The 24805-nt window shown below is 42.8% G+C and overlaps 1 protein-coding gene across 4 annotated transcripts; it reads right to left on the reverse strand.

Annotated features, from left to right (window-relative positions):
* LOC110527354 (rho guanine nucleotide exchange factor 7) lies at positions 1-24736 on the reverse strand. 4 transcript variants are annotated; one of them, XM_036982650.1, is made up of 21 exons: positions 24271-24736; positions 21973-22056; positions 18743-18827; positions 17913-18046; positions 17490-17691; positions 15810-15898; positions 14640-14734; positions 14405-14521; positions 14006-14128; positions 12956-13094; positions 11171-11230; positions 9148-9294; positions 8997-9083; positions 7808-7886; positions 7423-7577; positions 5125-5346; positions 4790-4973; positions 4066-4251; positions 1722-1821; positions 1514-1568; positions 1-1284 (listed from the first exon to the last, which is right to left on the reverse strand). In XM_036982650.1, exons 1-21 carry the CDS (start codon positions 24433-24435, stop codon positions 1162-1164), a joined length of 2631 nt encoding a protein of 876 aa, XP_036838545.1. In that variant the 5' UTR covers positions 24436-24736; the 3' UTR covers positions 1-1161. The 4 variants fall into 4 exon arrangements, with proteins under 4 accessions (XP_036838545.1, XP_036838546.1, XP_036838547.1 ...); XM_036982651.1 differs by having other exon boundaries at positions 14405-14500; positions 24271-24735; XM_036982652.1 differs by lacking the exon at positions 4066-4251 and having other exon boundaries at positions 24271-24734.
* Between the last annotated feature and the right edge of the window lie 69 nt (positions 24737-24805).

Genomic DNA, 24805 nt, shown 5'->3' on the forward strand with positions numbered 1-24805 from the left:
TTCAGTTTACTGGTTTAATTCAGAGACAAGTGGAGAAGAGTGAGAGAGACGAAGAGGTAATAAATAGAGGATATGGGAGGTTTTCACTGAACAATAGACTTGAGGAGTGCATAATACACCAGTCAATTTCATTTAAATACACAAATGACATAGAATCTGAAATAGTTAGATAAGTAGTTTACATTAGTGTTCATCATTGGAATCAATATTGCATTGGAATATTTGACCCATTTTAAACTGAAGAGCATGAAAGATGTAAGCTGCTATCATGGAATAGTTTCCCCAAGGCACATTTCATGATATTAATTTGAGACGCTACGGTTAGTTTCTGTACAAATCATTGGTGACAAAGAAGTAGAAAAGCAAAAGTAGAAATACAGTGTTTTCAGGAAAGCATTAAAATAGAAAGTCCATTATCCGGTAAAATAACAGAAACAAACAAGGAATAGGTCGTCCAGAATACTTCAAATCATCATCATCATCATCAGAAAGCCACAAAAATCACCTGAAAACGTTCCAGTATCGGATTGCTAAGGTTTCCATGGAAACATGCAGAATGAGCTAGAGGTTATGCTGTTCTGTGTGTTGGCCATAGGTTCCTACAAGGCTCAGAGGAATGGGCAGGGAGATGCGCCAGAGCGGGGTAAGAGGGTGGGGGTGTTGAGGAGCTTGGCAGCAGGGTAATGGAGGCAGTGACACAATCATCATCTGTCAAAATTGTCTGGGTTGCATCTCAATAGTCTACCGTGGCTACCTTTCCCCGTCTTTCATCTGCATAAAACTGGACAGGTGGAAGGAAATCCCTTTGTAGGCACTAGGGACCTACTGCACATATCAGCGCAGATCAGCAAAGATGCGAAGAGCAAACCAGGTATCTTCACTAGTGTGATTGTTCCAGCCTCTTTCCAATCCCAGATCAACACAGAGGTCGGAGGTCCATGCCGCAGCCAATAGTCTTCCAGAGTGATTCAGGGACGCTATGTTGCATTTTCATTGGCTGTTTTGACTTTGGACCACACCCAGTCTCTTACAACAGTGACAGATTAGTGTTCCACAGTGTCAGTTCACAGTGTTACGTCAGATAGCTTTGTGGTTAACAATTTTGGTCCAGTCACGATGGAGCCCAAACCCAACCATGTTGATGCGATGTCACCTGAGTATTCACAGGTTGGTCTCGTCCCAGGTGGGGTCATTCATGTTCTTCAGGACTCTCCTCAGGATCTTCTCCAGCTCCTTCCTGGCTTTCTGCTCTTCATCCAGGGTCCTCCTCATCTTCTTGTTGTCCTGTTTGGGGGGGGGGGAAAGAAAGATGGCCGCTGGAACTTAGAAAAGGGTCTAAATCGCACATGCCTGGAATGAACAGAGCTCTGGTACTGGGATGTATATGCTTAGAGTTTTGTCATAGAGAGCCTCTAATTGATTCATTATGATGCTGATGCTGTATGACTGACATGCTATTTGATGTGACGGCTTCAGAGAATGCTAAAACGTGCCAACTCTCCTGAACGCTCACCTGTTTCAGCTCCTGCACTTCATCCTTCAGCCCGTACACCGTGTCTACTAGAGTCCTAAGGCAGACAGACACGTTAGTTAACCAACCCAACCACAGCTCACCATTATCAATAAACCCCATTAGGGAACATATAAACTTTTGAACGTGTGAAGTGAAGAGTTCTCCCAATCTAACGCACTGGTAGTTCAGGGAGGAATGTAGTGCTTACTTCTCCTCGATGACGGTCTGTCCGTTGCTCGTGGTCTCCTCCACGATGATCTTCTCCTCCTCAGGGAAGAGCATGTGCAGACCTGACTTCTCCCTGGATCCTGATTGGTAAAACAAGACCGTCAGCAGAGCACATTGGTCGATGGACGGGATGACTCATTGACTGATTGGCTGACTGAGGGGAGGGTGACCTTTCCGTAGAGGTTTGACACACTAAGGCTGTAGCTCAATAGTTCAAACTAGCCTCTTCTCCTTGTGTGCTGTCCCCCCTGATCACAGTCCTTTATAGTAGCCCTTTCAGTTATCAGCGGCAATGAAGGAAAAGACGACAAGGAGGCCATTTTAGAGTATTAGGACACAGCCCAAACCAGATTCAGATAAGCGGCCTGACAAAGGGGTCCTGTGGAAGGATCAGGACAGGTGTGGTAGAGGAGGAGAACTTGACCTGGCAAATCCAAGTCTCCCTCTCATCAACCATTTATCCATACAGGAGATTCCATTGAGATTCAATATCTCTGTTCTCCAAGGGAGATCTAAGCTATGACAGCAGCATATTAACTCATCATTTGAATGATTGTAACATGACACCAGGTCCTTTGAAGCCGTTAATAGTTGAGAACAGAAGGGAGACTGAGGAGCATTTCCTTTGTCCACCGAGGTCTTTTGATGGGAGAAGGGTGTGTGTGCGTGTATACTACCGTTAAAAAGTTTGGGGTCACTTAGAAAAGTCCTTGTTTTTAACTTCAAATTGATCAGAAACACAGTGTAGACATTGTTAATGTTGTAAATGACTATTGTAGCCGGAAACGGCAGATTTTTTATGGAATATCTACAGAGGCCCGTTATCAGCAACCATCACTCGTGTTCCAATGGCAAGTTGTGTTAGCTAATCCAAGTTTATCATTTTTAAAAGGCTAATTGAGCATTAGAAAACCCTTTTGCAATTATGTTAGCACAGCTAAAAACTGTTCTGATTAAAGAAGCAATAGAAAACTTGTCTTCTTTAGGCTAGTTGGGTATCTGGAGCATCAGCATGTGGGTTTGATTACAGGCTCAAAGGGCCAGAAACAAATGACTTTCTTCTGAAACTCGTCAGTCTATTCTTGTGAGAAATGAAGGCTATTCCATGGGAGAAATTGCCAAGAAACTGAAGATCTCGTACAACGCTGTGTACTACTCCCTTCACAGAACAGTGCAAACTGGCTCTAACCAGTAGTGCATGCATGCATGAATACATACAGTGGCTTGCAAAAGTATTTTGTTGCCTTACAACCTGGAATTAAATAGATTTTTGTTTCCCAGTCCCTGCCGATGAAAAACATCCCCACAGCATGATGCTGCCGCCACCATGCTTCACTGTGGGGATGGTGTTCAAGGTGATGAGAAGTGTTGGGTTTGCGCCAGACATAGCGTTTTCCTTGATAGCCAAAAAGCTCAATTTTAGTGTCATCTGACCAGAGTACCTTCTTCCATATGTTTGGGGAGTCCCCCACATGCCTTTTGGTGAACATATTTTTCTTTAAGCAATGGCTTTTTTCTGGACACTCTTCCATAAAGCCCAGTTCTGTGGAGTGTACGGCTTAAAGTGATCCAATGGACAGATACTCCAATCTCCACTGTGGTGCTTTGTAGCTCCTTCAGGGTTATCTTTGGTATCTTTGTTTCCTCTCTGATTAATGCCCTCCTTGCCTGGTCTGTGAGTTTTGGTGGGTAGCCCTCTCTTGACAGGTTTGTTGTGGTGCCATATTCTTTCAATTTTTTAATAATGGATTTAATGGTGCTCCGTGGGATGTTCAAAGTTTCAGATATTTTTTATAACCCAACCCTGATCTGTACTTCTCCACAACTTTGTCCCCGACCTGTTTGGAGAGCTCCTTGGTCTTCATAGTTCCACTTGCTTGGTGGTGCCCCTTGCTTAGTGGTGTTGCAGACTCTGGGACCTTTCAGAACAGGTGTATGTATACTGAGATCATGTGACCCTTAGATTGCACACAGGTGGACTTTAACTAATTATGTGACTTCTGAAGGTAATTGGTTGCACCAGATCTTATTTAGGGGCTTCATAGCAAAAAGGGGGTGAATACAGACGCACTTTTCCGTTAAAAAAAAAAAAAAAGTTTTTTTTTGTTGTTGTTTTAAACAAGCTATTTTTTCATTTCACTTCACTAAGGTGGACTATTTTGTGTATGTCCAATACATGAAACATTTGCGTACGGCAACATTTGCCTAGCCAGCAATGGGTTTCCAAAACTACGATGAAAGAAAATCACATTTCAAAATAAAATAGTTTATTAAAAAAGGTGTGGGGGAGCGGGATATATGGGAGGAGCGACTGTAGCTCTTACGAGAAACGGAGGAGGTCCTGTAACTACTGGCGGTCCAAATACTGTCATAATCCGAGTCCTCTGATAGGTCAGACCAGGGCTCGGTCCCTCTGGACAGGCTGCTACGGCAACCTATAGTGTCCACACTGGACCGGTCAACTGGCTCGGCCAGCACGTGGTTATGCATCAAATCAGTACCCTGCCATGCTGGAACGAGGAGGGGGGGTGGATCAAACCATACGGAACGAGGAGGGGGAGTGGATCAAACCATAATAAAGCGATGTGGGGGGGGGGGGCAAATCATTGTTGAGGTGGGTTGTGGAGAGAGGGATCCATAATAATAGGACAAATAATATACAGGTATATTTAAAATGAGGAGGGATGGTGGGGTTATGGATGTAAATATATATATATTTTTTAAAGGGAGAGGACACAAAATAGACAAACCAAAAGGAGGAGGAACAGAGCGGAGAATAACAGAATGCAAAGGGGATGAGGGGAGAGAAAAGAAACAGGAGAGAACATAGTTAGAGAGGAGACAACACTGAACTATGAGTAGCAATAGACTAAAAGGACAGTTGAATCTAAACAGCTGTACTCTAAAGAGCATCCAGAACCAGTGAAGTCTTAGAACTAATCTGGACATGGTTCATGTTAGTACAGAAATAAAAGACACCAAAGACTAGTTGGTGTTGGTTGAAGTATTGAGTCTCTGACAGGTTGTGTGTTTGCGGCGTAGTCTTACTTGAGTTGAGTGTCTGTCGTGTTTTGGCGCTGGTGCAGTAGGCCTCGATCACTTTCAGGATCTGGGCATCCTCCTCCAGAGCTGCAGTACTCTTCCTGGTAGCAAAGTCCTCATCTGAAGCTTTCCTCTCAGGCTTACGTTTAGGCAGCAGCTTCTTCATACTCTTAGGACTTTTACTCAGATCCTAGAGAGGGAGATAAAAAGAGGAAGAGAGAGGCTCTCTTAGAACCCTAGAGGTGGGCTATTTTATTGATAAAGGCATCATCTCTAGAAACTGTGCTAGCTATTACTGTTTGGAATCTATTCCCTCTTAGACAAAAGGCCCAGGACCATACCTCTTTATAGCAGAGTGCTGCCGAGGGCTTAAGTGGGGGCGCGGGGCGGAGGCAGCTGAGGCTCCAGGGTTTGGGGGTGCTGGGGGGCTCCAGGGGACCCCACATGGGGGGGGTTTGAGGGACCCCGTGGGAGGAGGGGTGGGGTAGGGTGTGGTAGGCAGGGCCCGCAGATACACCCCTACTCTCTGAGTGTCTGGAGGGGGTCAGGGGATGGGACGGGAGCTGGGGGAGAGAGAAAGGGGGAGAGAGAACAGAGGGAAGAAGTTTAAGACGGGTACACATTTTTTTTTTTATATAGGGTAGCATTTCTTGGAATGAAATGATGCTTACTGCGTTCATAACCAAGTGGGAAGGTGGTAACCGATTAATCGTTATGGCCGATTAATTAGGGCCAATTTCAAGTTTCATAAATCGGTTATCGGCCTTTTTGGACTCCGATTATGGCCGATTAAATTGCAATCCACGAGGAAACTGCTTGGCAGGCTGATCACCTGTTACACAAGCACAGTGTCAAAAGGGGCCAAGGTAAGTTACTAGCTAGCATTAAACTTATCTTATAAAAAAAAAAAAAACTTCACATAATCACTAGTTAATCAAGTAATATCATCAACCATGTGTAGTTAACTAGCTTGCCCTGCGTTGCATATAATCAATGCGGTGCCTGTTCATTTATTATCGACTCACAGCCTACTTCAACTTCGCCGAACGGGTGATGATTTAACAAAAGCGCATTAAGAAAAAAGCACATTCGTTGCACAAATGTACCTAACCATAAACATCAATGCCTTTCTTAAAATCAATACACAGAAGTATATATTTTTAAACCTGCATATTTAGTTCAAATAAATCAAGGTTAGCAGGCAATATTAACCAGGTGAAACTGTGTCACTTCTCTTGCGTTCAGTGCAAGCAGAGTCAGGGTATATGAAACAGTTTGGGCTGCCTGGCTCGTTGAGAACTGTGTTTCTTCCTAACAAAGACGGTAATTAATTTGCCAGAATTTTGCATAATTATGACATAACATTGAAGGTTGTGCAATGTAACAGCAATATTTAGACTTACGGATGCCACCCGTTAGATAAAATACAGAACGGTTCTGTATTTCACTGAAAGAATACATGTCTTGTTTTCTAAATGATAGTTTCCAAATTTGACCATTATTAAAGGCTCGTATTTCTGTGTGTTTATTATAATTAAGTCTATGATTTGGATAGCAGTCTGACTGAGCGGTGGTAGGCAGCAGCGGGTTCGTAAGCATTCAAACAGCACTTTACTGCATTTTGCAAGCCGCTCTTAGCAATGCTTGAGGCAAAGCACAGTTTATGACTTCAAGCCTATCAACTCCTGAGATTAGGCTGGCAATACTGAAGTGCCAATAAGAACATCCAATAGTCAAAGGTATATGAAATACAAATGGTATAGAGAAATAGTCGACACGTCATAATTCCTATGACTACAACCCAAAACTTCTTAACTGGGAATATTGAACCACCAGCTTTCATATGTTCTGAGCAAGGAACTGAAACGTTAGCTTTTTTATATGGCACATATTGCACTTTTACTTTCTTCTCCAACACTTTGTTTTTGCATTATTTAAACCAAATTGAACATGTTTCATTATTTATTTGAGATTAAATAGATTTTATTTATGTACTAAGTTAATATAAAATGGTTCATTGTCATTATTATAAATATATATTACAAAAAAAAAAAATCATAATAAAAAAATTCCTCCAATAATCGGTTTCGGTATCAGCGTTGAAAAATCATAATCAGTCGACCTCTAGTAATAACCAGTTGTAAATACGAGTTGGATGCATTCAAGTGCTTTGAACTCGTTGAGAATCGCTGCCTGGCTAACGGGCAAACAATCTGCTTCAACCATAAATTAAAAGAACAGCTAGCAAGCTTGTAAACAAATTATCGTGTTCAAAAACTATATTAATAGATTATTTATAAAAAGTAATGTTTTATTGTTGCATTTAACTGCCGAAAAAGCTATTACAGAGGTAATTTCCTCAGTATGTGACATCAAAGTTCAACATGTGGGAGAGGTCCGTGATGATAGACGAGTTTCCCACTAAGGGGGGCATTCAGATGGATCTTTCCCAGTGGTATGGTCATATTTCCAAATTTCCAAGATGTTATGAACGCAGCATTAGCTTTCCCATTCATTTGGGATTTAAACCTGCAAATATCCTAATCCATGTACCTGGATCGACACAAGAAAAATGTCAGACAAACGTCGATAACCTTCCCTTTAACTGACAGTCAGACTGGAGAGGTTGGGGGTGTTACCGTGTGGCAGGGGACAGACTGGGGCTTGGCGGTTGGTGTGGTCATGATCACGGAGGGGGCGTTTCTGATCTGAGTGTGTCTCGACAGATGCTCCACCCACTCCTGCAAATCCTGCTGGTTGTTACACACCACCTGCATCCGCTCACACGTACTGCCTGTAACACACACACAAGATCTTGTTTAACTAACCTTGTGGGGACACAATTTATTCCCATTCAAAATTATATTTTGCCGAACCCCTAACCTCAACCTTAACCCCCTAGAAATAGCCTTTTTCCTTTGGATCCCCACAAGTATAGTTAAACATGTCCACACACACGTGTTTACAGACATTACCCTTAATTTGAGCTGGTTAAACTCCACTAGTAAAAAGCTGTAAACGTACCTGATATTTCGAAAGCATTTTTGACCAACTCACAATCTTCTATCCTTGAGATAAGCATTCCTGTCAATGGCAGCTTATCCTTTAAAGCAAATCAACAAACAAGTTACACAAACCTTTAGTGTTTACACACATAAGGGCACTAAAAAAATCAGTTAGATTTTTGCCTGATTCCGTTCCTTCCCTTTTTTTTGTTGGGAAAAAACCTCAAAAGCATTTGATGTTCTAAGTCCGTAACAATGCTTAAACCACATCAGGAGACCACTTGGTCTGGGGGAATTTTTTATTTTTTTTAAAATTAGATTTTTGGGTGTAATTACCCTTTAACTACTCACTAGTCAGAGATAGTTGTTTGGTTAGGATGCTTCTGTAGCACTCATATGATTGCAAAGTCTGCAAAACAAATGGCCACTGGATTGATGCAAATAGTCATGATATCATTCTGCCAGGTAGGCATATGCTACCTTGTAGTTAAATGGTCAAATAGGAAAAAATCCCTCCACAATTTTTTCTGGTTGCTAAAATTCCAAGTTCGCCTAATTTCAGTTTGTGACAAAACAAGCAATGTGTAGAGAATCATTGTACCATCTAAACTGCTGTGAACCAACAATATTGTATTTTCAGCTGTTTGAAGCTGGTGTACAAAACCGAAAGTAAAAAAAAAAAAAAACTTAACGGGAGGCATAGAAATAGCACACATAGAACAGTTATACCTTTTCTTAGAATGCTTTCAATGAGATGGACATATCTATAACTCACATTTCTATGTGAATTTGGTTGGGTCACGCAAAAAGTCACATATTGTAGCTTTAACATTTAACTGAGAAGGTTTTTGGGAAAGCCTACCATCAACCAGAAGACAGTTGGCAAAACATTAGCGATTAACGACTACAATAAGTGGTAGACAAACACGCACACAGGCATTCCTGTGCCGTTGCCTCTTCAGAAAGTTGAAGGAAAATATGAATCACTGATGCATTTTATTTATGTCATGATAATCTTGGGCGAATGAATAACTTTCAAAACATTTAGTGGATTTCCTACTAAGTTCAATACATTTTTGAATATTGTTGATATTCGTTTTAACGTCTCGATTTCAGGATTCCGTCATGTTCTCCACAAAGCAGAATCTAATCTATAGGGCCCTAAATATTAACAAAGGACAGAGCGAGAACGAGAGAGAGGTCCCGACCTGGTAGATGAATCCACTCATTCTGGAGCTGGCAGACAGCAGTAGGAGAACATTTGGGAACAGCAGGAGGTAGCGTTCACTCTTCTCCTAAAGAAGACAAACACACACTGTTAAGACGTTCCTAGGTGTAGATTTTAGATGTGCGTCTTACCTCTGATCCGTGTGTGTGGCAGAGTATGTGTGACATGTACAGGACAGGGCCCAGGGTTCTGATGTCATCTCCCTCCCAGCGTCTGATCGTCTCAGTTAGAATCTGCAGCTCCAGCTCCTTACGTTTCCTCACCTCCTGACACTGAGCCTGAAGCCATGGAGACACAAACAAATAAAAGGAAGCTGTTTTAAAGTATTGAATCCCAATCAATGTGAGAGAGACAGTGAGAGAGAAACACACACACACACACACACACACGGAAGATCCAGGCTGCATAGAAGCCCAAGCCAGGGCAACAAGCCACAGAACAGCAGAGCCAAATCGTGGAGCTCAGAGCCAGGCTAAAGCTTTCCCTCAGCCCAGGATTAGCAAAACTGCACTGCCTGCACACATCAACAAGACAGAGACTATTTATCATGTGAATTTAACCCTGAATAACACTGGATTCCATATACGCTAGTGCTCAAACGTTTGGGGTCACTTAGAAATGTCCTTGTTTTTTAAAGAAAAGCAAAAAAAAATGTCCATTAAAATAACAAAATTGATCAGAAATACAGTGCAGACATTGTTAATGTTGTAAATGACTATTGTAGCTGGAAATAGCTGATTTTTAATGGAATATCTACAGAGGCCCGTTATCAGCAACCATCACTCGTGTTCCAATCGTTGTAGTCGTTGTGTTAGCTAATCCAAGTTTATAATTTTAAAAGTTTAACTGATCATTAGAAAACCCTTTTGCAATTATGTTAGCACAGCTGAAAACTGTTAGGCTGATTGTATCTGAAGCATCAGCATTTGTGGGTTCGATTACAGGCTCAAAATGGCCAGAAACAAAACTTTTTTTCTGAAACGTGTCAGTCTATTCTGGCAGCTTCATTAAATAGTACCTGCCTAAAAAAATAAAACAAGAGCAAACAGACACATAGGTTAGTTGAGAAAGCAAGAAAGAGCTGGGTAAGATTCTACATCTTGGATTTTCCCTCACACTTTTAGAAGTTAAATAATTTCACCAGTCTCAACGTCAACAGTGAAGAGGCCGACTCCGGGCTGCTGGTCTTCTAGGCGGAGTTGAAAAAAAAAGCCATATCTCAGACTAGCTAATAAAAACAAAAGATTAAGATGGGCAAAAAAAACACTGACACTGGACAGAGGAACTCTGCCTAGAAGGCCAGCATCCCAGAGTCACCTCTTCACTGTTGACGTTGAGACTGGTGTTTTGCAGGTACTATTTAATGAAGCTGCCAGTTGAGGACTTGTGAGGCATTTGTTTCTCAAACTAGACACTAATGTACTTGTCCTCTTGCTCAGTTGTGCACCGGGGCCTCCCACTCCTCTTTCTATTCTGGTTAGAGTCCGTTTATGCTGTTCTGTGAAGGGAGTATTACACAGTGTTGTATGAGATCTTCAGTTTATTGGCAATTTCTCACAAGGAATAGCCTTCATGTCTCAGAACAAAAATAGACTGATGAGTTCCAGAAGAAAGTTTTGTTTCAAGACATTTTGAGCCTGTAATCAAACCCACAAATGCTGATGCTCCAGATACTCAACTAGTCTAAACAAGGCCAGTTGTATTGCTTCTTTAATCAGCCTAACAGTTTTCAGCTGTGCTAACATAATTGCAAAAGGGTTTTCTAATGATCAATTAGCCTTTTAAAATGATCAACTTGTATTAGCTGACATTGTGCCATTGCGACACAGGAGTGATGGTTGCTGATAATTGGCTTCTGTACGCCTATGTAGGCATTCCATTAAAATGTATGTACTGATAAAAAATAAACTGTTTCCAGCTACAATAGTCATTTACAACATTAACAAATGTCTACACTGTATTTCTGATCAATTTGATGTTATTTTAAAATGGACAAAAAAAAAAGTTGCTTTTCTTTAAAAAATAAGGACATTTCTAAGTGACCCCAAACTTTTGAACGGTAGTGTACATCATCAACAAGAGACATGCAGTGTTGAAGGGTTACATTTACAGAAGTCATTAAAGCGAGACCGGGACGGTGTATGTCCGACTTACAGAGAGGCTTTTGAAGGAGGTCAAACACTTCTGGATGTCTGGTCGATCAGCATGATGCTCCTGATGAAGAAGAGGGTGATGTTTGATTCATCAGAAGATCACAGGTCTAACAGTTAATATAGTCTACACCTACACAACAAAAAGCATAGTAGTAAAAACATTTTTTTAAAAGCATAATAGTAAAGACCTCAAAAGTATGAAATTACACATATGGAATCCTGAAGTAACCAAAAAAAAAAAAAAAAAAAAAGTGTTAAATGTAAATATATTTGATATTCTTCAAAGTAACCACCCAGTACCTTGATGACAGCTTTGCACACTCTTGGTATTCTCTCAACCAGCTTCATGAGGGAGTCACCTGGAATGCATTTCAATTAACAGGTGTGCCTTGTTGACGGTTCATTTGTGGATTTTCTTTCCTTCTTAATGCATTTGAGCCAATCAGTTGTGTTGTGACAAGGTAGGGGTGGTATACAGAAGACCAAGTCCATATTATGGCAAGAACAGCTTAAATAAGCAAAGAGAAACAACAGTCCATCATTACTTGCAGACATTAAATGTTCTGGATTGACTGACCTTCAAGAACTTTGAAAGTTTCTTCAAGTGCAGTCACAAAAACCATCAAGCGCTATGATGAAACTGGCTCTCATCAGGACAGCCACAGGAAAAGAAGAACCAAAGTTACATCTGCTGCAGAGGATGTTCATTAGTTACCAGCCTCAGAAATTGCAGCCCAAATAAATGCTTCAGAGTTCAAGTAACAGACACATCTCAACATCAACTGTTACGAGGACACTGTGTGAATCAGGCCTTCATGGTCGAATTGCTGCAAAGAAACCACTACTAAAGGACACCAATAAAAAGGAGACTTGCTTGGGACAAGAAACACGAGCAATGGGCATTAGACCGGTGGAAATCTGTGCTTTGGTCTGATGAGTCCAAATTCTGGTTGCAACCTCCGTGTCTTTGTAAGATGCAGTGAGATGCAGAGTAGGTGAACGGATGATCTCCGCACGTGTGGTTCCCACCGTGAAGCATGGAGGGGGTGGTGTGATGGTACTTTGCTGGTGACACTGTCTGTGATTTATGTACAATTCAAGGCACCCTTAACCAGCATGGCTACCACAGGATTCTGCAGCGATGCGCCATCCCATCAGGTCTTTCGCTTAGTGGGAATCTCATTTGTGTTTCAACAATGACCCAAAACACACCTCCACGCTGTGTAAGGGCTATTTGACCAAGAAGGCGAGTGATGGAGCGCTGCATCAGATTACCTTGGCCTCCACAATCACCTGACCTCAACACAATTGAGATGGTTTGGGATGAGTTGGACCGCTGAGTGAAGGAAAAGCAGCCAACAAATGATCAGCATATGTGGGAACTTTTTCAAGTCTGTGGGAAAAGCATTCCAGGTGACTCTCATGAAGCTGGTTGAGAGAATGCCAACAGTGTGCAAAGCGATCATTAAGGCAAAGGGTGGCTACTTTGAAGAATCTCAAATATATTTTGATTTGTTTAACACTTCTTTGGTTACTACATGATTCCATATGGGTTATTTAATAGTTTGTGTCTTCACTATTACTCTACATTGCAGAAAGTAGTAAAAAATAAAGAAAAACCGTGGAATGAGTGTTTCCAAAAACGTTTGACTGGTACTGTATATATGGGAGATTGGAAATGATGCAGACAATTCCATTGACGGAAGCTACAATCTGTCTGTAATATTAAAGCTGTTCTAGACCCTAAGAAAATCAATACTAAATAACCAGACTGTCTCCCTCTCACCTCCATGTGTCTCTCCAGTTCCTTCAGCAGTGTAGGGTATTTGTCCAGCCTCATGAAGGGTTTACTGAGACCAGTGGTGAGGGTCAGGATACCTGGACTACTGGCTCCCTTCCCCTCCATAAACTCCCCCAGCTCCTCACTGAAACACACAGCTCGTCACTGAAACACACAGCTCCTCACTGAAACACACAGCGACATACTAAACTCCCCCGGCTCCTCACTGAAACGCACAGCGGCATACTAAACCCACCAGCTCCTCACTAAAACACACAGCTCCTCACTGAAACACACAGCGACATACTAAACCCACCAGCTCCTCACTGAAACACACAGCTCCTCACTGAAACACACAGCTCCTCACTGAAACACACAGCGGCATACTAAACCCACCAGCTCCTCACTGAAACACACAGCTCCTCACTGAAACACACAGTGGCATACTAAACTCCCCCGGCTCCTCACTGAAACACACAGCGGCATACTAAACCCACCAGCTCCTCACTGAAACACACAGCTCCTCACTGAAACACACAGCGACATACTAAACCCACCAGCTCCTCACTGAAACACACAGCTCCTCACTGAAACACACAGCTCCTCACTGAAACACACAGCTCCTCACTGAAACACACAGCGGCATACTAAACCCACCAGCTCCTCACTGAAACACACAGCTCCTCACTGAAACACACAGCGACATACTAAACCCACCAGCTCCTCACTGAAACACACAGCTCCTCACTGAAACACACAGCTCCTCACTGAAACACACAGCTCCTCACTGAAACACACAGCGGCATACTAAACCCACCAGCTCCTCACTGAAACACACAGCTCCTCACTGAAACACACAGCTCCTCACTGAAACACACAGCTCCTCACTGAAACACACAGCGGCATACTAAACCCACCAGCTCCTCACTGAAACACACAAAATACTTTGCAGATATTGTAACTGAAAATAGTTCGCTATCATTTTGACAGTCAAACCGGTGTCATAAAATCACACAATGGATTTGGTTACACACACGCGTGCACACACACACGTACCTGTGTTCTGTGAGGATGTTGACAGCTGAGGGGTGGTTGGAGCAGTAGGCCATGTAGAGAGCCTTCATCTGGGGCAGCAGGTTGAGGAAGAAGCCCCCTACTCTCTGCTGGCTCTCTGGAAGCCTACACACACACACACAATGTGCTCACCACCACAGCACTACCAGAGTCTACCAGTAGGTGTCAGTGTGACCTGTTTAAACATCATGTTGATGTACTAATATAAGGTGTGGCTTTAGATCCTATTGGCAGACAGGACGTGGTCTATTTCAGAGCTGACTCATATTTTAAGTTTGCATGATGATTACGGGCACCCATTTGGTACATCCATGTATTGATGAGATACATTTGGTCAATGCTGGACTGATCATATGGTGTGTGTGTTGTTCGGGTTCTCACCTGGTACATTCCTCGTAGGACTGAACCAACATCAGCTGGAAGGTAGAGATGTCCTCCAGATTCCCCAGGATGTGACTGACGTCTGCACTGCTCAACCTGGAGACAGTGTGGGGAAAGCTGGAGCGATATGGTTGGGGTACAGTAAGGTTCATAGTATGCTCAAATCAGACCCTCACACACACACACACACACACGACAAATACACACACAGCCATGTGAACACAAACACACTCACTTGTCTGTGGGTTGCAGTGAGTGCAGGTATGAGGTCAGTAGGCTTTGGAGCTCCTTGGAATACTCGGTCTCGGTCTCTAGAATGTTCTGGAGCACCTGGATGGAGAGAGACAGAACAGGGGTTAGGAGAGGATGTTGATGGATGGATAGACAGACAGGCGGACAGAGATACTGAACTCAGACACCCCCACAGGGGAGACCCACCCTCTCTCCTCCTAACCTCCCCATCGTTGACAGAATGGGGCCAGGGAGGCCACCCATTCTGCTTCCTGAAGCCGGTCCTTTTCACTGCATTTTTTTAAGAACTTTGTTTTTTTTTGTCTTTAAGTTTCATATGAGGAGCCCATTAGACATAGAAACCAGAGGACAGAAATAAACTGCTTTCCTTTTCTCATCAAATACTGACCTCTTCAGTCCATGTCATTACTGGCTAGGTTCAGAGCAGGCTTTAGGAAGGATGCAGAGATGGATGAAGGTGGAAGGTTTAAGTTGGCTTTAACCCATCGAACATCCACTAATGGCGGACAGCCAGGTAACTTAACTCCCGATGTCGTGGGGCTCATATTTCAACTCTCAAACTCATTTGGATCTTGTAACACAGGATAACTTAACACTGTGATGAGGTTACCTTCAAGTCTTCATAAAGACTAGTACTGAACTATTCACTTCTTTCCCCAAATCATAATGTATTGATTTCTATCAGAATGCTCCATGTGGATCTTAACGTATTGTTGTTCATTGGGACAATACATATACTCTCCTCAGATCTACTCTCCTCTCCTGACAGTTTCTCCTGTGTCTTGAATAGTCCTCTCCTGTGTCTTGAATAGTTGATATCTCCCTCCCTCTGCTTCTCTTCTCTCAGCACCAAAATAAACAGAGGGCCTCCAGGATGCTTTGCAATGTGCTCCCATCACCGTCACGGCAGCAGGACAGTCCCTGTGAACTATCACTGACCCAGACACCAACACACCATAGTGACAGTGTGCTACTACTAGATAGAAACGGAGCAGCCAGTCACAAGGCCTCGAGGCACAGCTGGCCCAGCAGCCAGTCAGACGGAAGAAACAACCTACATTACAGCACACGAACACACGGCAGGCAAAAGCCTCAATTCTAAAACTCTCGTGGTATTTCAGATCTCAGTGCAGTAGGTCGTGTAGGTTCTCACCAGGTTATAGTAGGTCTTGCTGACAGCTGGTGTGTCAAAGCCTTTCACAGGGTTTTTGAGGGTGCCAGACTTAGGAGACACTGGGTTGTCTGTGTGGTTGGTGGTGGGGGAGGAGAGAGAGAGAAAGTGTAGAGTAGAAGTAGAACAGAGAGTAGGACAGAAACATGAAGTCATTAATTTTATAATAGAGTTGAAAGCAATGTTATCCGGCAGGGAAAGATGCTGGCTTCATTTAGCTAACGACCAGAGGCTTTCTATGCACTACAGAGAAATGGGGACACATTCATGTTGCTGTGTTTTAGTTAGCTAACCCTTGGGGCAGAGATAGCATACAGAATGGAGAGAGAACATCATGACACACAGCAAAGGAACAAAAACTGTGGCTCGCTCTCTCGCTCTCTGCAGCCAGAGACAGAGGGCATGTTCACATGTGACTGATTGGATACAGAAAGGGAGTGGGTTACCACCGTGAGCTTATAGAGAAATGCCAATTAGTTTGATACATAGTTCATCATGTGTAAGTAGGTAGTAGGCCAACAGAGGGAGGCACTGGGAGCTGTTTGGTGTGTTTAGAGAAGTCCCACCCACAGGCTAAGATAAGGAATGTCCTGTCTTTGTTTAACCATGCAGTTTCCTTCCTCTCCGTTATAATGCACAATAGCTACATTAATAGTGCACAACAGCTGTGCACAAAGACAGTTTATACATCTACTATACATTTCTGTATATGATCTGATAGAACACTTAGTGTTGCAGATAGAAATATAGTGTGTAGAACAAACTCAGAGCTCTACTCTGCATTACATTTCTATCTGTAATGCTTTGCACATTGCAGTCCATTGAATAAGCTGGAGTAGAGCCATGTCTTGGTGAGCTTAGTATTGGCAACACGTTCCTTCACTCTGTAATTCCTCTTTTAAAAGACGCACTATGCAGAAATTGCTCCGCTATTTCCTGGTTTCTCAAATTCTAGTAGTTCTCCTAATTTCAGTTTATGCGACAAAACAAGCACGTATAGTGTAGAGAATCAATATTGTATTTTCAGCTCTTTGAAGCTGGTGTACAAAAACTAAAGTAGAAGACGCAAAAACTTAAGAACAGGAAGCATGGAAATAGCGCACATAGAACACACTTAGACTTGATTTCAGTGAGAATGACTGATCAATAAATAACATTTCTATGTGAATTTGGTTTTGCAGTTTTAAATGATTCTCTTCATGATCATTCTCTTTGGCCAGCAGCATACCACCCTATATTGCAGTGAATGCGTAGGTGTTCTCAGTCAGCTTACCTGGTAAAATAAATCAAACATGTTATTACAGCTCTAGCAGCCGGGGGAAATGCTGACTGCATGAAATGGGTATTTGATGCATCGTCATTAAAAACAGCAGAGGATATTCCCTAGAGACACACATTAAATACGGTGTGTAAATCACACCAGCTATCAACAGCCTGGTTTAGCTGCGTGATTCAGAGGTACAGTCAGCTATAGGGGGGACCACTATCAGATATCATCAACACAGGAGATATTTCTCTGAGAGTTATACAGTTGTAATAGAGCTGCTATAGATGATTATAAAGTTGTTATAGAGATGCATACGCCTAATGCTTATACTCGCCAATACAAACTATGATCCCTACTTAATATTCAATCCAAGCCGCCCAATCACTGACACCCACCGCTGCCTTTGACCTCCTTGACATAGTTGCTAGGGAACCAGCCCTTGTTGCCATTGAACGAGCCCTCCCACCAGCCGCCGTCTTCCTGGCGCGACACACTGATCATGTCACCCTTGTTGAAGGACAGCTCGTCTTCATTGGTCTGCTGGAAGGTGAACTTGGCCCTCACCAGTACCCGCTGCCCACCGCTCTCCGACATGTCCTAGTGGGGAGGAAAGAGGGAGCGACAGAGGAGGGGAAAGAACAGAGGAGCAGGAGAGGAGAGAAATTAAGAGGGAGAGAAAAAAAAGAGATTGATTAAGTAAGGATGGAGCAAAAACAAATGGAGACCAAAAACAACCCCAAGCTGCAGGTGAGAACCACCTCAAATGGTTCCGTCTAGTTCTGTTGGTTTCTGTGGTTCTGTTGGGTTCTATGACTCACCAGGCTGCGGTACTGGTTGTGGAGGAGCTTGGAGGAGCGCCCGCGGGGAGACTGAGTGTTCAGAGAGTCAAACGACTTGATCCGTAACGAGGATGAGTGATGCGCACACACGGAGTCACTGCCCACTCCTATGTCTGTGGAGGAGAGAGAGAGGGATGAGGACACACACAGAGTCACTGCCCACTCCTATGTCTGTGGAGGAGAGAGAGGGATGAGGACACACACAGAGTCACTGCCCACTCCTATGTCTGTGGAGGAGAGAGAGAGGGATGAGGACACACACACACACACAGAGTCACTGCCCACTCCTATGTCTGTGGAGGAGCGAGAGAGGGATGAGGACACACACAGAGTCACTGCCCACTCCTATGTCTGTGGAGGAGAGAGAGGGATGAGGACACACACATTAGCCTTGGCGGGGCCGTCAACAACCGGATGATCAGGTTATCAGGGGAAATGGAAGAGTGACGTGACTTCTGCTTTCGGACGTTAACAAGGCGTCACTCCATCTTAACTCCTCCCCCACATTTACTGGATTGGTTGAAGAGAGCAGAAGAGAACCTCCCCCTGACAGAATGTGGGGGGTCTAGTTTCAGGAGTTTCTTTTACGCCTGCTACTTTAGGTTCAACACACATTAATGTGAGTGAAGAACACAACATGCTGCAACGTGCACCCATCATTCTACACAGACACAGGCCTAATAACACACAACGCCCACTCTGATAGAGACTAGAGGTTACATCTGGGACTTCACAGGTATGGATTTGCATAGAAAACAGGAAACCTTCCATGAATCACCCCAGACACACTTCTGTCTTCGTCCACTTACCCTCGGTGGCTTTGGCCAGTGCCACCAGAGAGTTGAGCACCTTGGTGAAGTTCAGTCCCTGGAGAAGGTCATTGACCTCAAATGGCTGAGAAGAGGAGGGAGAGATATCCTTTAGCTTTTCAATACTTAAAATAAAATATCTATATAACTGACTGAAAACAAACTGTTTCATAACATTGCAACGGTGTAAAGGTCTTGTCATATTTCCTCTGGTTCTGGTGATGAAAACCTGACACAGGAACTTCCAGACATTCCCATAGTACAGTGATGTGTAATGCCGGTAAAGATATTTCTCACAGTAAGGAGGCCTAGGTTTGAGGCCTGGAGAATATCACAGAGTTAAAACAACTACTGATTGACACAGGCAGCAGAACTGAGCCATAATCTACCCAAGCATTACCGAGCTGTTGTACAGACGCTGGGATATAGACAGTGCAGTGCATCGTACCACAGACAACAACAGGAAGGAAGCCACAGGGCTAAGGACATCCTGCTCTCCCTCTCTTTGTTCTCAGTCCAGACAGGTCAGGAATGTGAGTGTCATGTTGAGATCCACCCTCTGTCTAACTGGGGATCAACCACTAATACACTCAGGACACTTCATGCTGTATTATTCACTAAATAATTACTACCTGCAATGTTAGGCGTTTAATATTTGAACTTGACCTTTAGGACAGGAGTGCCAACACCTAAGTCTGGCAGCAAACATCTGACCCTATTCATTATATTCCTAACTATATGTTGTTGTCAGAGTTCATTAAATGACTATTAGATAGACACAGCCAACATGAAACGCTATGAGTGCCCTGGCCTGGCAGGATATGGTGTGACTGTATTTATCAGATTACTACCTAATTCTGTAGTACAAATACAGGATTTCATCAGGCTTCCTAAGGTGACTAAGTGTACCAGGTGACTGGGCCACAGCAGGAGATGTACTAACTCTGTTGCACAACCAGGCCAACACCCCAGTTTACTTACTTACTGCTATTCTATTGTGTTCAGCACCATTTGGCATGGCAGTAAGTGTAGTAGCTCTACGAGGTCTACTTCCCTGTCAGAGTATTAGGTCATTTTCATAGCTGAGTGGTAATTCAACAGTGTCATTGGTTTCCTCAGCCCTACATGCTGCTTCTGCTCTGAGGGCAGTTTTCACCTAGTCTGGTCCAGCACTCACTGTGGCACACTTATGGCTGAGCACCCACACAGTCCTACCCCAGCCCCCTTAGTCTGGACACGCACACACACACAACCTCACTCCTACCCTTTAACCACCCAGGGCCAGTCTAGAGGATTATCAGCAGTCTGAGCCATCTCTAATCTCTGCCTCATCATGTTCTCTAACCAACACACACCCCCCCCCCCCCCCAAACCCCTTCCTAACCGCCCCTTACTACCTAATCCTATACACACACACACTTCTGAATGACCTCTTCTTGATCTGACAGAGAACTACATGGATGTATTAAGCAATATGGTGGATGACTCAATGTGGTCTCTAGAGTGAAGAGATCTATTAGGAATGAATGTCTATAAGGATGGGGTTGTTTTGGGACAATAATCTACCATGGCCTTCATGACAGCTTATTGCTCCTTCACACTACAGTGTATGTCCATGTCTGGTCATTTTGGAATTTAGCCTTGCGACCTAATCGACCTTGTTGGAAAATCCATTGGTTGGGTTGACATTCTCATGAACCCGCCCAGCACCACCTCTTGCATAAACTGTATTGATTCAGTTAGGAATGACTGACAACAGGACAGGACCAGACAGACAGGACCAGACAGAGACAGACAGACCAGAGTCGGGTGCTAAAGGCCATGCTAGTTACTATTGCTGCAGCCCAGCCTCAACACTGCAGTGAGCAGCCATGAGATATAACTGTCCAGCAGCTCTCACTCCTGGTAGGTATGAGTCACAGGCCAATATCCACACTAGCATAGCACTTGGATGCATGCCAATACACTGCTTCATTCTCAGTGGTATCGTGTGAACACTGGAACAGAGCAGTCACAGTCTTTCCATAAGGCCTGGTCTTGAAGCAGTCAGTAACAGGGTCGAGATGAGACAAGGCATTCACAAGAACTAGGCCATGGTAAGGCAAGTAGTTTACTACAAGGTGTACAAATGTATATTTTTCGGGAGAAGTGGACTGTCTACGTTCCCAAACGGATTTTAAAATCAGGAGGCTGTTCAGATCACACCTTTGTTTACATGTTTACCTGGCACCTGCCAAGTCGCACAATATCTCAGAAGTTTGAGGCAAATCTTGTTTCCATGACAAATAGAAAATTGTGTGATGGCATCTCTTGGAATACTGTGCAGCTATCTGTGCTTTAAAACAGAATTCCAACAACTCAGGTTTCACACAGTAGAATTTGAAAGTGTTTTGTAATGTTGAAATAGGGTTCATGGTATTGACTGACTGAAATATGGCTCTTGGCCTCGGCTACTCATGACAGTAGATGTGCCCACAGTTAAATTCCCTTGTTCTGCATATTGACATATGCAGAATAACAATTTGTTGTTGAATTAAAGGACAAGATCAATAATTTACAACTTGATGATAGATGGTTCCTCACCCTGAAAATAGTCTATAGGCCAGGAGAAACTAGAATCCATGGTTCAGTTCTTTACACGGCCATTATAAACTTCAGCTAATTTGTGAGCATGTTTTTATTAGATTGTTATGGCCAAATCACCTTTAAGTAACATCAAAACAAATATGGAGTTGGTTGCCCCCATCGCTTCCATTGCTTTTTAGCTAACAGTGGCTAATATCAGTTTAAGTTTGTAATGAATGTGTAAAGAACTGAAGCACGGATTGCAGTTTCTCCCTGCCCATAGATTATTTTCAGGATGAGGAACCATCTAACGTCAAGTTGTAAAATGGTGAACTTTTCAGTTAAACGGCCAAATCATGATGACCAAATCATTCTACCCTAACCCTACAAATTGAGTAGGGTAGTATTCGTTTGGAATGTTGTTACACTATGTTAGAAATACAAATTAAAACCCAGACTAGTATCCAAAGGGCGACGGGCTGCAACTGTAGTATTTCTGCTTGTAGGCTAGTAAAACAACTGGGCTGTGCTAACGCCCCATGGGGCAGGCTCACGTGTTGATCAAATTAAATGTTGATACAGTGTTTTCAGTCATGTTTAGAGCGCGTTGTATTGTCGATATTTGCAACAAAGTTACAGAGCAGCAAGCAGGTTAAATGACTCACCTCCACTCGGAAGGACCCGCAGCCTTTCAGAAACTCCTTTATATTGCTCTGGAACTCACTATCATTCCTTGGTTCTTGGAAGATCTGTGTGGAAGGGAGTTAAATGTTTAATGAAGGAAATCCCCGAGCCGTACGTAGGTAACCTGTTTCGTTCTCGGTTTTGCAAAAGACGGAACAGATCCACGATGTCAGTGTGAAACTAAAATCTCCAATCGGTGTTTCTAAAAGACCTCTCAATCTCCCATCGGGAAATCGGATTAGTAGGAGAGGAAATGACGTGGTATGTATCTTCCACGGTGAAAACCAGAACCCTGCGGCTACACCTTTCGGTGCCTACCTGTGCAAACAGAACCCTCCGCGACTATATCAGTAGTGGCAATCACATGCTTCATAACCTTTAATAACCTAACAATTTCTCTCCTTATTAGGCCTATCGTCAATTGACTATTATTTAGAAGACCTCGACCCTGTTGTTGTTGTAGTTATGTTGTTAACCTTTCCCAATTGTGCATAAATTGCAAGTGCACAAGGGCAGGTACATTCTTGCTCTGTGGGTGTGTGACAGAAATTACGTTTTTTCCCCCTCAGTTAAAATGTCAACAAATAAACATGACTTCTTCTTCTCATAACAAAATAGCTATCAAAACGTTTCATGTTTGTAACTAATTAGTCTTTATACAGTGGTGTAAAGTACTTAAGTAATTTTTGGGGGTATTTGCACTAATTTTACCCCTCTATATTCCTAAAGAAAATAATGTACTTTTTACTCCATTCATTTCCCTGACACCCAAAAGTACTAGTTACATTTTGAATGCTTAGCAGGACAGGAAACGGGTCCAATTCACAAACTTATCAAGAGAAAATCCGTGGTCATCCCTACTGCTTCTGATCTGGCGGACTCACTAAACACAAATGCTTCTAAACACAAATGCTTCGTTTGTAAATTATGTATGAGTGTTGGAGTGTGCCCCTGGCTATCTGTAAAAAATAAGAACTTGTGCTGTCTTGTTTGCTTAATATAAGGAATTTGAAATCATTTATACTTTTACTTTTGATACTTATGTATATTTTAGCAATTACATTTACTTTTGATAATTAAGTATATTTAAAACCAAATACTTTAAAACTTTTACTCAAGTTGTATTTTACTGGGTGACTTTCACTTTAAACTGAGTAATTTTCTATTAATGTAACTTTACTTTTACTCAAGTATGAAAATTGGGTACATTTCCCACCACTGTCTTGATATAATGTATTGTCTATCTCCCTGACTGTTGTTTGTAATGTTTGTATACTCCGTTATATACTCGGGTTTCTATATTGTATATTTTGAAATGCTTTACAACAACAACAACAACAAGAATGCATAAAAGTCAAGCCCATAGGGTCTCCCGAGACTAAAGCACTGCATCTCAGTGCCTGAGGCATCACAATAGACCCTGGCTGTATCACACCCGACCGTGATTGGGAGTCCCATAGGGCGGCGCACAATTGGCCCAGCGTCGTTAGGGTTTGGCCGGGGTAGGCCGTCATTGTAAATAAGAATTTGTTCTTAACTGACTTGAGTAGTTAAATAAAAAACTGTCCCTAATACAATGGTGTTTCCATAACCCTTAAATGAGTGTTTCACTGAATAATTGGGAGTCCCATCAGTAGGCTAATGCGTTTCCCAATGTAAGCCTACATAAGTGGTCTACTCTGATGGCTAAATGATGTTAAAACAACACTGTTCCTTTAAAAGAGAGGGAGGGGGCTTCCTCTGAGTGAAATTGAAATTGCAGTCAATGGCGGACCACTCATGTGAATCTATTTGTTGTGTGCCCCATTATAGCAGTTGATCCGAACCAAAAACACCCGTTTATTATAGCAACATTTTGTTGGTGGAATAAAAATAAACGCAGTGGCCAAATGTCCATACTTACTCCGATAATCAAACATGTTTTTCTTTTTTAAAAAGCGTCTGTTTTCAATCTAGAAAAAAACACGGGACTTTAATGCCATGTGTAGCCAATGTGAATACAATTGCGTTATTACTCACTTAATAGGTTATATTGGGAATAAAGTGAATAGGTATCTCATTGTCAATGCAAACTAATGCTGAAGTGAGACACACGGACATCTGTCCGGAAATTCCACTCTACTCCGTACAATAACCCCTCTGTTAATGATCTAAACTAGGATCGGTTTGAGATCTACAACAACAAAGACACACTAATACCAATGTTTAATTATTCAAGTTCCATATAATAGTTGTCTAAGGCAGAGGTGGGACATCCAGGCAATAAGATATGACCTTACTTTCTCAACAGAACCAGGGCGCAATCGTTCCACCAGCTTGCACAGGACAACCCCATCTTTGAGAGAAGACTGCAGGAATCCTTCAGGGTCAGAAATTGTCTTTTTCGGTGACTCCAAGACCCCCAACGTTATCAGCCACGTTACCGTCTGTTCCGCCGAATTCATGGCTATTATGACAATAACATCCACTCTATCCTATCCTGGGATGTTTTGGGAGAAGAGAACAATGTGATTGGAGAATAATCGCCTATTCCGAATAAAAACATATCCTAATGGATAAAGATAACATGACTGCGTTTTGGAGAGGTTGACGGACAGCTGCTTTCTTCTTTTAAAATTGTAGCTAGTCTATTGGCTTCGTTTCCCAGTCTTTTACGCCTGGTAAACTGTCCACTGCCCCCCTCTCTCTCGTTATTCCCCCAACCTGTGTCGCCTGCTGCCGCGAAATGCTCCAACAGAGAATGACATCACAAAGATGTAAAACTATAACTGCTTTTAGAGACTGTCCCCCTGTTGGCGGTTTAATATTTTACTC

The sequence above is a fragment of the Oncorhynchus mykiss genome, chromosome 7 (assembly GCF_013265735.2).
Source record: "Oncorhynchus mykiss isolate Arlee chromosome 7, USDA_OmykA_1.1, whole genome shotgun sequence".
NCBI lineage: Eukaryota > Metazoa > Chordata > Actinopteri > Salmoniformes > Salmonidae > Oncorhynchus > Oncorhynchus mykiss.

Bases quoted from the DNA above. Each gene is read 5' to 3' on its own strand.
- LOC110527354 (XM_036982650.1), bottom strand. From the start codon at position 24,435: ATGAATTCGGCGGAACAGACGGTAACGTGGCTGATAACGTTGGGGGTC. The intron at 14,522-14,639 runs GTGAGTGTGTTT...ATATCGCTCCAG, and splicing joins TCACTGCAACCCACAGACAA to CTTTCCCCACACTGTCTCCA. The intron at 11,231-12,955 runs GTGAGAGGGAGA...CTTCTTCATCAG, and splicing joins AACTGGAGAGACACATGGAG to GAGCATCATGCTGATCGACC.